Below are 13076 nucleotides of genomic sequence, written 5' to 3' on the forward strand. Positions count from 1 at the left end.
ACTGCATTTCTTTGTCCACTGTATTTTGCTTTCTTTTCTCTGTATTTCTCTCTCTCTCTTTCCTATCATCTTGCTTCCCTTTATTCTCTCCCATTTTGCTGCATTATCTGTTTTTTGCTTATCTTTGTTGTGCTTTTTCCCCTTTATTTCTGTCTCTTTTGCCTGTACTTCTAATGCAAAAAAGGTGCTTTGGTGCTATCCACCTAGCCGAGTATCCATATATATTAATCTGTTTCTCATCCCACCTCAGGAACATAAAAATACAACATATTTCTAATGTAGTCCAAACAATCCCTAAACCTGTACAAATAGCAATTTTCAAATGTTTCTAGTGTCCAAAAAAAAGGGTAAAAGTAAACAAGATTATGATTGACTGCTGGAATGGCAAAACAGGAATTACTAAGGCGGGCCAAACATTGCTGAGTGTTTTATTGGAGATCTGCAATTAAGAGTAGTTATATTTTAACTGTCAGGAACTCAGTTCTTTTTTTGTTGTTGCAGAGTTCTGTTTGCTTTGTACAACACATGTTAGCTGATAAAAAAAGTTTAAAGTTTATCTGACCTGACAATATCTAGTGCTGCTGTGAGAGGCTGAGGTCATCCAATGAGCAGAACAAAGTACGCAGTCAAGATCTTCGTTATAGAATCTTAATTTTCACAGGTCCAGCTTGCTGTGTTTAGGCTGTGAGCCTGCCTGTGTGTCACTGGCTGTTTTCTTTTACTTAAGCTAGAACCAAAGGCAAGTATGGCATGTGGTAATCACAGGCATGACTGGGGGTGGCAAGTCCTTGCCCTCCTTATTCCCATTATATTTCCTGCACTGCTAGTGAAAAGTCACCCCCAGTGCTTGGATTTCAAGCCCCCCTTCCGACCAGTGAATGGTCTGTCATTCTGTGCCATGTACAGTCAGTTTGGTTGTTGTGACTCCACCAAAGATAGGGAAATCATGAATCGTTTCTACAGAACCGTTGATAATTTTGACTACTCTCTGTATGCCACGTGTGCTGTATACATCCAGGATATTCTGTGCGGGGTAAGTGACTTTAATTGGATGTTACTAATCTATAATTTTGCCTCCTCCAGACTCAACTACTCCAGTTTCTCACGAGCAATCTCCCATCCTCCACCCTCCATAAACTTGAGCTCTTCCAAAACTGTACTGCCCATCTCCTAACTTGTAGCAAGATGCACTTACCTATTACAAACATACATACATACAAGATACAAATTAGGACCAGGAGTAGGCCACTTGGCTCCTCGAGCCTGCTCCACCATTCATTAAGATCATGGCTGATCTGATTGCAACTTCAATTCTACATTCCCACCTACCCTCGATAACCTTTCACCTCCTTGCTTCCTTATTACCCCTATCCTCGCTGGCTCATAGTCTGCAGCAATGCTCAGATTTGAAATTCCCATTCTTGAGTTCAAGATAGATCAACTGAGTAAGGTAGAGTGCCCTGTTTCTCCCCTTCACGATTTCTCATATGCCTCGTGTGACAGAAAAAGGTAGTCACACTAGGTGGTTACATAGGATTCAATATTAAACCCTAAAGTCAGTGTAGGAATCAGATTTTATATTGATATTTAAATGTTATTTAGTTACTTCCCAATACCTTTTCCCATCTTATGCTATGCCACCAAGCAGTCTGGTTTGCATTATGAACCTAGGTGTCAGAGGTGGAGGCAGGGAACCACCTTTGCCTCTCAGAGGATGAGGCCTTCAATTATTTCTGACTGGGCTGGATTTTAACCCAGTTCCCAGAGATAAAATGTCTAATAGAACAATGAATTAACATACTCCCATCAGACATAGGAATTTGGCTCAAATAAAAACAGAAAATGCTGGAAGTACTCAGCAGATCTCATAAAAATATCTTTTCTGAAAAAAGAAAGGGAAAGAAACTGCAGTTTCATTTTGAAGGTTTTTAGAAATCCAATTAAATAATTTAGCTTGTTTTTCCATGTGCAGTACAAACAACATTTACAATTTTGAACTTGAGGTTAGAGTAAAAGCTTAAGAATCAATATGACAGAGAATCCTACTCTAAAACAAGTCCCTGCAAATCTTAACGGCATGAGACAAGCCATTCCCAGAAAACCCTGATTGGCAAACTCCCAACAGGCTCATTAAAGCCACCTCCCCATAGAGGTGGAATGTGGTTTGTTGATAGAGTAATTAAATATTAAGCAGCACGTGCAATTTGGATCAATCATTTCTGTGTGTGGAGGTTGTGCACGACTACCACTCGCAGATTGCACATTTAAAGGACAAAATCCACAATTTTAATATGATAATGGAATGTAGTCCATGATTTACTACACACATTGGCAGTGGGGAATAGTAAAATTGACCCTATAATGGATAGAGTAGTGGAAATTTTATGGCCTTCTGCGCCCCCACCCACCCTACACCCCCCCTCCCCTGCGGCAGGAAGCACATAAAATAAAACGGGTGCCCAGCCCACAGCATTCCCACCCACCCCCGTGTCCACCATATTACGTTGGTGAGTAAGGCTTCAGGCAGTCCTATTGACCCTTAACTGGCCAATTAATGACCAATTAAGGGCCTCACTCTGCCTCTACCACATTAGTATGTGCGGCTTGGAAAGCCTGAATAAAGGAAGCCTGTCCACTACTTTTGCAAGTCATGCTATGGCAGGAAGGAAGGAGGGGTACCTCCTTCCAGGGGGTTCACTGTGCCCATTGGGGGTAATCCCCAAAGATGGTACTCCCCCACTTTGTTCCTCCCCCACCGGCCCTTAAAACCCAACTCTGTAACCTCTCCCCCATCTCACTAGAGTCCCTGATCCCTCCTTGACCAAAATCCCTGGACTTAGCTTTAAGTCTGCATTCTAGGATCTTCTTCTCAAGACTCCATTGTAATACCCGCAGCGGCCACTACTGTGTTCTGACACTACTGGAACTAGTCATCCTTCAAGGACAGAGCTTCCTCTGCCTGAGGGGCCGAAGCTTGTTAAGGCTTCCCCCAGCGTATTATCACTGTGGGGTAGCTCGTTTTAAAGTCCCCGACTTTTCTACCGGGCAAGGGGGCGAAGAATACACTCCCCAACGCCGCCCTGTAAAATTCACCCTTTAGAGGTCATTACAATCTGCAATGGGGGAAATGTAGGACCTCTCAAGATGGATGAATTAATTTGCCACTGACCTTGCCCCTTTGTAATTACATCGTAATAAATGTCATGACTATTAACAGTCACCATTTTAATGTTGACGTTTAACTAAATGTTCTGCCAGGTCTTGATGAAACAAACATTCAAGGCAGCCTGCAGTTTATTTACCACGCAGATGTTACAACACACAAAGTGCTGTAGGTAACTTATTAACAACTGCACATACATGAGTATGTAGATGTCTCACTGTGTACCCACACACAATCCCATACACATCCAGTTGTACACAATCCCATACACATCACACTGTGTAACTCCAGCTGTGCACAATCCCATACACATCACACTGTGTGTAACTCCAGCTGTGCACAATCCCATACACATCACACTGTGTGTAACTCCAGCTGTGCACAATCCCATACACATCACACTGTGTGTAACTCCAGCTGTGCACAATCCCATACACATCACACTGTGTGTAACTTCAGTTGTACACAATCCCATGCGCATTGTTGTGATATTGTGCCTGCATGCATTGTAATGTAAAGGTGCTCAGCATAGCAAGGGTTAATGTGGGACTGGAGAATAGCAGCGCCCATGATATGATGTTTGGTCATATGGTATACTCTCAGAGAACAGTCTAGGAGCAAAGCTCTGTAAGTAAGCCAGTCTGCATGGTGAGCAGCTCCATGCAAGATGGTAGCCTAAGAAATGTAAATAGTTAAAGACAACCAATAAAGGCCTCATGTTTAAACATTCAACTCTGCAGCATCTCACTGAAACATCTATAGAACCCACATTACAACACATATCATACTTTTGGTGAGGTATTCTTTACACAATCCGAAAAAAATAATCTCAATAACTCACTGGCCAGATTTTGCAGTCATGGTGCTGACTGTTAACCTTGCCAACAGCTACCCAACATGTTTTCACAAGCTTTAGAGCAGAATTTACTTTAATCCAGCATCTGGTCCAATGCGGGGCCTTGATAGAGAATCTGTGACATCGGTAAGGCACAAAACAGCAAAACTCTTCAACAAATCAGATTGAAAAATCCTCACGCAGGGACTAAACCAGGAAGTATAAAGCAGAAAATATAAATTAGATTTAAAACATGTACAGAAAAGAAACTAACAATTGGGAAATACAGATGGGATTAATAGGGAAGAAAAAGTTTTTAAAAATTTGTTAAAAAGTCTCCAACATTAATTATCTGAAGGAGGGCTACAGGGATGGAGTGAGGGGATGGAACTGACTGCTCTATTCTACAATGAGCTGACCTAGACTCAGTGGGCCGAATAGCCTCTTTTTCTGCCGCAATTACTCTATGACTTCAGGCTGTTCAATATCCTTAGTGCTCTCGGCAAAGCAGGTAGGGAGAAACTGTTCATATTTTCGGAAGGGTTGATAAGCAGATGACACCGGTTTAAAGTGATTGGCAAAAGAACCAGAGGCAACATGAGGGATGATTTTTTTACACAATGAGTTGTTAGGATCCGTAGTGCACTGCCTGAGAGTTTGAGGAGACACAATGAATCATGGCTTTCAAAAGGAATCGGATAATTATTAAAAAGAAAAACCTGCAGGGCTGTGGGAAAAGGCAAGAGGGCGACTGGCTAAGTTGCTTTCGCATAGACATGATGGGCAGAATGGCCTCCTGTGCTGTAACCATTCTATAGATTCTATAATGGTGAGCACTATTAGCCTGACCATTATGCTTATGGTAAAATCCGGCTACTGTCCCACACACAATACATTATAGGTAACTCACTGTACACAATCTCATACACATACTGTAAGTAAGTCACTCTACATAATCCCTTATGCATTATATTGTGGTTACACACTCTATAGACAATCCCATACATATCATACTTTAGTTTACTCACTTCATAGTTGCTTAACGCCACTCAGCAAATGCCTTCACTCAGCAAATGCCTTCACTCAGCACTGCTCAGGACACCTTCTGATGTTGTGAGTGAAAATCGCTCCATACTGTGGCTGGAATACTTCACAGGATCAGGAATTCCTTCCCACACTGTAACTGTGCTCAATCCTTTGGACCAGCAGCAGGAGGCAGGAGACAGCAGTGGTACTTGGGAAAGGTGTGGCTTTATGAATTCTGGGGTAAGGGAGAGATGGATAACAGTATGAATTTGGGATGAAGAAGGAGAAGAAGGCACGAGCTGAGATCCAGGGGAAGAACATGACAGTGCCAACACCAACCTAGAAAGAGGGGGAAACAAGTATGTAGCTTCACCCTCTTAACTCCCAACTCATTCAGGTCTCTGCCACTGGTGTTATATCCTGCATTATGTTTCATGCACCTATTGCTTGACCCACCCATCCTCTTTTGACTTTCCATTCCCCAGTGCATCGATTTAAAATACTTTGTCCAAATTTTCAAATCTCTCCATAGGCTAGCTCCAATTTACTTCTGCATATTCTCCAATGCTATATAATAAGGGGAAACATTCTACTTGTCATATACATTGTGCTCCATTCTCTTCATTCTACGACTTCAGCCATCATTTTCCTGTACTTCACCCAAGTTGAAAAAACCTCTTCACAATGGACCTCTTTGACAATGTCTTCTGTCACATTTCCTAACATTTCTCCAACTTGCTCAGTGTTTTTCTTGCCTTTGCAAAGCACCTAGGGAGACTGCTTCCATGAAATATATTTATGAATGTAATTTATTGTTGCTGACATGGTAATTACTTGACCGTGATCTGTTTTCCTTTGCAGGAATGCTCTCCATATGCTGCTCATTTATATGATGCAGAAGATCCAACAACCCCAGTGAGGCAGTTGCTTGGTCTTTGTGGAGAATACTGCATTGATTTCTGGAATAAATGCAAGACAACTGTGGGTTCCTTAGTGGAAGACAGAAAGCTCCTGGACCTTGTACCCAACAGAAACAAATTCTGTGAAGTCTTACAACTACAGGACCCAGATTATTGCTACCCCCGTGTGCTGTCCAACAGCAATCTGACGAAAAACCTTGGGGCAGTAGTGGCTGGCTCTGATGGTTGTCTCCAGCTGTGCCTGGAGGAAATTGCAAATGGTCTGCGGAATCCTGTTGCTATGGTACATGCGAATGATGGAACTCATCGTTTTTTTATTGCAGAACAAATTGGCATTGTATGGGCATACCTGCACAACCGGGCCAGACTTGAGAAGCCATTTTTGAACATTACTCAGGCAGTCTTAACCTCTCCCTGGGAAGGGGATGAGCGAGGTTTTCTGGGTCTGGTATTTCACCCTAAATTCAAATTCACAGGAAAGGTCTACGTATATTACTCAGTTGAGGTGAATTTTGAAGAGAAGATCAGAATCAGTGAGTTTAGAATTTCTTCCAATGACATGAATATGTTGGATCATGGTTCTGAGAGGTAGGTGCAAATAATTACAGTTAAACTCTATATGCAAACATTATAAAATCCAAAACAAAAGAAGGTCTACACTGGCCTACATTTGACTCCAGACCCACAGCAATGTTGTTGACCCTGAACTGTCCTCTGAAATGTTCAGTTCAAGGACAATTATGGGTGGGCAATAAATGCAGGCTTTGTCAGAGACGCCCACATCCCATGAAAGAATAAAGAAAAAAAAATCCTTCCCACACTGTGATTGTGTACAATCCTTTGGACCAGCAGCAGGAGGCAGGAGCCAGCGATGGTGCTTGGGAAAGTTCAGTCAACCCAAAGCATTCTATCTAGAGTCCATATATATCTGCAAGACCTAGACTGAAGGAAGTACACAAGCATATTCCGGGGTTGAGGGAGGAGGGGATAAGAAATTGACCAGCCATTTGGAAAAGCATTTCAAGGCTGAGCATTCTTCCGCTGCCGAGACCGCTCAGCATCAGGTCCATTGACACGCTTGGAGTCTGGCTCCTTAATCAATTATGCCCACTCAAGCAACACAAATTCCTGATAGTGCCACTGATTGCTCCTTATAACCCCTCAGGCGCAGACTGCAAAATAATCTAAGTTTCATGGGGCTGCAGAACAGTTGGGTGACTGGACAAGTTAGAAGATCGCCATTCGAGAGGTGGGCATGGTAGAGTTACTGAGGGAGATGCTCAAAACCCCTTGCTTTATAGTTATTCAGGCTTTGAGCAGTGACCCTCATGGTTCAAGCTAACCGTGCAGCCTTGGAGTGCAGGTTAGGATAATACCTGCACCTGAGCTGAGAGCACAGGATGCAGTTGAGTGGCCGAAGCTGTCACCACTCGATCATGTGGTGTGGAGCTTTGGTCAGGCATCAAGTGGACTAAGCACTGGCGATCCAAGTGGTGGCCAGGATTCTCTGCCATTCGTGAAGGGGCCTTGAGATACAGCTGGAGCCAGAGACTTAACCAAGAGAGGTCCTTAGGAGATATATTCTGACCCTCACATCTCTCTCTTTGATACTGCAGTGAGGAGACCACCAGGAACATGGAGCCTGGTGCTCTCACTATCTGCCTCATTGCTTAAAGGCAGGGTAGAAGGAGAAGAATGCGATGGAGGCACCTGCCTCGGCAAAGGGAGAAACACAACCTTCAAAATGAAGGGGCAGCAGGGCCTTGTCCACATGTAGAGGAAGATCCACAGAGAGCCATCATTCATGGGCACCTCACTAGGCCCAGGGTATATAGACAGCACTTCCTCCTCTTTGCAGACAGGCTCGAAGAGGTGGAAATAGGAGGTGCTGAAAAAGACAATGACCATCTGCTGGAGGATCTTCTAGACCTTGGTTAGCTTTTTCTGAACAGCGTTCAGGAGAATGAGGCTTTTGCAGAAGCAGATGATCTGTTGGAAGAAGAGGTCCTAGATCTTGCTGCACTCTTTGACTCCACTGCCAATGCCCCTGAAGTCTCTGTTGTCTTTCTCGAGGAGAATCATCCTTCCGTGAAGAAGGTAATAAAGAGGTGAATTTGTCTAGTTACTCCACTGAATCCACCAATGACATGCAATAATAATTGCTTGGAGCCAACAAAAAGCTATCTAGGGAGAATGAACACCTTAACTCAAACCAATAAAGGAAATTCAGAGCTTATTAATTTGTGCAAATGTAAGCTGCAGCTCACACTTGAGTCCCACCAGAAAGTTATTATACATTCAAATCTTCATTCAATAAAGAAGCTGAGGTCCAAACTACAGAACTCCTACAGCTGAAGAATACTACGCAGGAACTCCATTTGGATCCTGGTCTTGGCGTTTATTCCATTGTTGATGATTGTGCAGTTCTACTTTCTCATGCTAACCCCGCAATCCCATTTTCTGCAGAGGAGCAGTCTCACGCTGAAGCAAGTGTGGAAATGATACCACTACCTACAGAAAGTAGAAATCTTACTCTAAGGTAGTAGGGAAGTATTTTTTTGGTATCCTGCAATGTCTTCAGGATATTCTTCGTTTTTCTTTTTGTCCACCCGATTCAGTCCTGTCTCAGGTTTGAATACTCCTCTCATCTCACAGCTGCAGTGAATGATACAGCTGTGAAGTTCTTCATAGAAATTGAAAATACTTCATTTTCTCAAGCCAATGCTTTCACTTTTCTCCAGTGTGTAATGCAGAGGAATATGATTACAGAAAGAATGTCAGTTTGTTGTCTTCTTTTTCAAGGGGTTGTGATCATCCGAGTCCTGAAGATTTCTCTATTGAATCAGTTTTCCCTTGATTGGTTTTCACAGCCTTTGCAGTCAGGTTGCTGTAAGAGTAAAGCCCAGGAACCAGCTGTCATGAGAAGCTGCTAGCTCACTCCATTAATGCGTTTGCCTTCCATGGAGAAGATAGTGGAACACATATGTCCAACACATCCTCCAAGAGAGCCGAAAACGTTGTTGGATATTGACGCCTTTGGTGACATGACTTAGAGGGGAGGAGTTGGATGGAAACTGGAAGCAGTATACGAGGTTTACAGACAGTGGCTATGTAATATAAATAGTTTAACAAAAGAATTAAACAGTTTTGATGTTATATTTGGGGAGATATAGAGTAAAGGGTTAATAGTTATGTTAATGAGACAATGATATTGGTGATGATGTAAGCATGACATCAAGAGTCAGATGATCAAGAGGCTTTGAGAGAACAAGACACAGGATAGATTGTGTCCATGGAACCATGTACTTACCATGAAGTCTTGTAAATAGTATGACTGAATAGTTTCTCAAAAAACTATATATTAACTATCACAAGTCACTCATAGAATGAGGGAAACCTCATTGAAACACAATTGTACAGGTCTCTGATGAGACCACACCTGGAACACTGAATGTAGTTTTGGCCTCCATATTTAAGGAAGGATATACTTGATTTGGAGGCGGTACAGCGAAATTTAATTAGGTTGGTCCCTGGAGTAAGGGATTGTCCTATGAAGAGAGGCTTAGTAAATTGGGTCTATATTCTCTGGAGGTTAGAAGAATGAGAGATAATTTTGTTGAAACATACAAGATTCTGAAGGGGTTTGACAGGGTCGACACTAAGAGGTTGTTTCCCCCTGGCTGGGGAACCTAAAACACAGTGGCAGGATAAGAGGCTGGTCGTTTAGGACTGAGATGAGGGGAAATTCCTTCACTCAAGGGGTTGTGAATCTTTGGAATTCTCTGCCCCAGAGGTTTGTGGATGCTCCATCGTTAAATATATATAAGGCTGAAATACACAGATTTTTGGCCTCTCAAGGCATATGGGAGTGGGCAGGGAAGTGGAGTTGAAGCTGAAGATCAGCCATGATCGTACTTAATGGCAGAAGAAGCTTGCCGGGCCATGTGGTCTACTCCTGCTCCTATTTCTTATGTTCTTATGTCTCCCTTTTCCTCAATCAAAGATTCCCCCCAGCTGCGGTTGGCAGGGGCCTTGACCATATCCATCCTATTTCCTGCAATTTTGTTCTCAGTCCTTCCCTTTCCTTTCAGACCATGATAGGGTTCCCTTGACCACATGTTCCACACCACCATCCTCCGTATCAATGGATTATCTTCTGCCATTTCCGCCATCTCTAGCATGATACCACCACCAAGCACACCTTTGCCTCCCTTCCCCTTTCTGCATTCCGAAGGGACCATTCCTTCCACAACACGTTCGTCCATTCCTCAGGCACCCCCAACATCCCCTCCCCTTCCCATACAAGTGTAGAAGATGCAATGCCTGATATTTTACCTTCTGTCTCCTCACTGTCCATGGGCCCCAAACACTCTTTCCAGATGAAACAGTGACTTAGGTGTACTCTTTTTAATTTATTATACTGTATTCACAACTCATGGTGTGGTTCCTATTATGCAATGCCACAAACAAAACCAATAAAGAGCCTAACTTTTGTTTCTAAAGACATTGATTATTTTCTAAGTTATTGCCAATTTTCACCAAACGTTCTAATTTTACAGGATCATTTTAGAAGTAGACGAACCAGCATCAAACCATAATGGAGGTCAACTCCTTTTTGGGGATGATGGCTATCTCTACATTTTCACTGGAGATGGTGGAATGGCTGGTGATCCGTTTGGGAAGTACGGAAATGCACAAAACAAGTAATGTATTATTTCCTGCATTCATTATAGTTTCAGCAATATTTTTCTAAAAGGAGCCACGTGACAGGATTATTTTATGAAACATTTAATTGAATATGGCAGAAGCATAGAATAGATTCTAGTATGTCAGCCATTTGTTATATACCCCCATATGATTTTCATACATACATACAAGTTACAGCACAGAATCAGGCCTTTCAGTCCAACTGGTCTGTGCTGATGTTTGTGTTCCACAATAGGTTCCTTCAACCCTGCTTCATCTCACCCAACAACATATTCTTTTATTCCTTTCTCTCTCATGTATTTATCCAGCTTGCCCTTAAAGGCTTCGCCTCAACTGCTCCATGTATTGGTTAGTTCCACTTGCTGGAGAAAGAATTTTCTCCTCAATTCCATAATATCTTTATTATTGACCAAGCTAAATATATGACTCTAAATTTGTACTTCCCACAAGTAGAAACATCTGGCAGGGTCATGGGAACCAGGAGCTAACATCGGAGAGGATAAACAAGATGCACAAAGAATCGGGAGAGAAAGGTAGCGGTAGAGCACGAAACAGTAAGGTATTGCTATTAGATTGTGCCAGAGTAAGAAATAATGCAATAAGGTCTAAAGTACATTTTCAGTGCATGTATGTGAAAAGCACAGAGTATTGTAAATAAGGTTGGTGAGCTGTGGGTAGCCACATAGGAGTTAGATGTTGTGGTAATAATGGAGACCAAGCTCAAAAAACGGATCTGAAGAAGAGTCATACGGACTCGAAATGTTAACTCTGTCTCTCTCTCTCTCCACACATACTGTCAGACCTGCTGAATTTTTCCAGCATTTTTTGTTTTTGTTTCAGATTTCCAGCATCCGCAGTATTTTGCCTTTATCAAAAAAGGGCAGAACTAGGTACTAAATATTAGAGTCATAGAGGTTTACAGCACAGAAAAAGGCCCTTCGGCCCATCAAGTCTGCACCGGTCAAACAAATACCTAACTATTCTAATCCCATTTTCCAGCACTAGGCCCATAGCCTTGTATGCCATGGCATCACAAGTGCACATCCAAATACTTCTTAAATGTCATGAGGGTTTCTGCTTCTACCACCCTTTCAGGCAGTGAGTTTCAGATTCCCACCACCCTCTGGGTGAAAAAATTCTTCTTCACATCCCCACTAAAACTCCTGCCCCTTACTTAAACCTATGCCCCCTGGTTATTGATCCCTCCACCAAGGGGAAAAGTTCCTTCCTCTCTAACCTATCTATGCCCCTCATAATTTTATACACCTCAATCATGTCCCCCCTCAATCTCCCCTGCTCCAAGGAAAATAAGGAAAATTCCTGGATAGAAGCTGTTCAGGAAAGATAGGGAAGGAAAGAAAGGAGGAGGGTGGCAGTATTGATTAAGAATAAAATTATGTTGATTAAGATATTATGCTGAAGAGGTAGAGAGAGAGGGATGGATGATGTCCCAGAAGTGTCAAGTACAGAATCTATTTACTTAGAGCTAATAAACAATATAGGTACCATTACACACTATGTGCATTCTATAGACCTCTGCCTAGTGGGAAGGATATAGATGAAAATATTAGCAAGGAAATTACAGAGAGGTACCTAAACTATAGTTACAATGAGGGACTTTAGTTATCCTAATATCAACGAGATAGTAACAGTGTAAAGGACAGAGACCAGGAAAAATTGCCAAAGTGTAGTCAGGAGAATTTTCTACATTATCTTGTTCCCAGTTCAATGAGGAAGGAGGCATTGCTGGATCTGATTTTAGGGAATGAAGTGGCACAAATGGATCAAGTGTCAGTGGGGAACAATTAGGCAATAGTGATCATAGTATCATAACTTTTAGATTAGCTAGGAAAAGGGCAAAGAACAAACCAAAGTAACAATAATTAATTGAAGGAGAGCCAATTTCAATGGGGTGAGAATGGATCTGGCCCAGGCAAACTGGAATCAAAGAGTAGCAAAAAAACAAATTGAACGGGCTGCCTTTTAAGAAGAGACTGTCTAATACAGTTGATGTACAATTCTAAAGGAGGTGCAAGAGCTGAGGGACCTGGGAAATATGTACAGAAATCATTGAAGGTGGTATGGTTGAGAAAGTGGTTAATGTTGTAATATGCCTTTATGAGGTAGCAGCATGCCATTGTAGTATAAAAGGCTGGGATTTTCTGGCCCTGTCACAGGCGGGACCCGCCACGGGCGAGAAGGCTCATCAGCCAGAAGTCCATTGACTTGCGGCGGGACTGGAAGATCACGGCGGCGGGCGGGTGCAGAAAATCCCGCCGAAGGTGTGGGGCTGGAGAACAGTACCATCCACGGTATGATGTAGAGAGTCACATGATAGGAGACTGGAGTAGAGCCTGGAAAGAGCCAGCATGGAAACAGCACCCATGCATGGCAGCACTTTGGATTTGTAAATAGTTATTGGTTA

At 42.6% G+C, this 13076-nt stretch overlaps 1 protein-coding gene across 1 annotated transcript in view; it reads left to right on the top strand.

Moving 5' to 3' along the window:
• The first annotated feature begins 559 nt into the window (after window positions 1-559).
• hhipl1 (HHIP-like 1) overlaps window positions 560-13076 on the top strand; it is a 35368-nt gene continuing 22851 nt past the window's right edge. The window contains exons 1-3 of the mRNA XM_078561992.1: window positions 560-1033; window positions 5886-6532; window positions 10504-10647. Coding sequence (XP_078418118.1) covers window positions 746-1033; window positions 5886-6532; window positions 10504-10647 — 1079 coding nt within the window. The 5' untranslated portion in view covers window positions 560-745. The remainder of the gene's footprint in view (window positions 1034-5885; window positions 6533-10503; window positions 10648-13076) is intronic.

Source organism: Cetorhinus maximus, chromosome 18 (genome assembly GCF_964194155.1).
Source record: "Cetorhinus maximus chromosome 18, sCetMax3.hap1.1, whole genome shotgun sequence".
In the NCBI taxonomy this organism is placed as follows: Eukaryota; Metazoa; Chordata; class Chondrichthyes; order Lamniformes; family Cetorhinidae; genus Cetorhinus; species Cetorhinus maximus.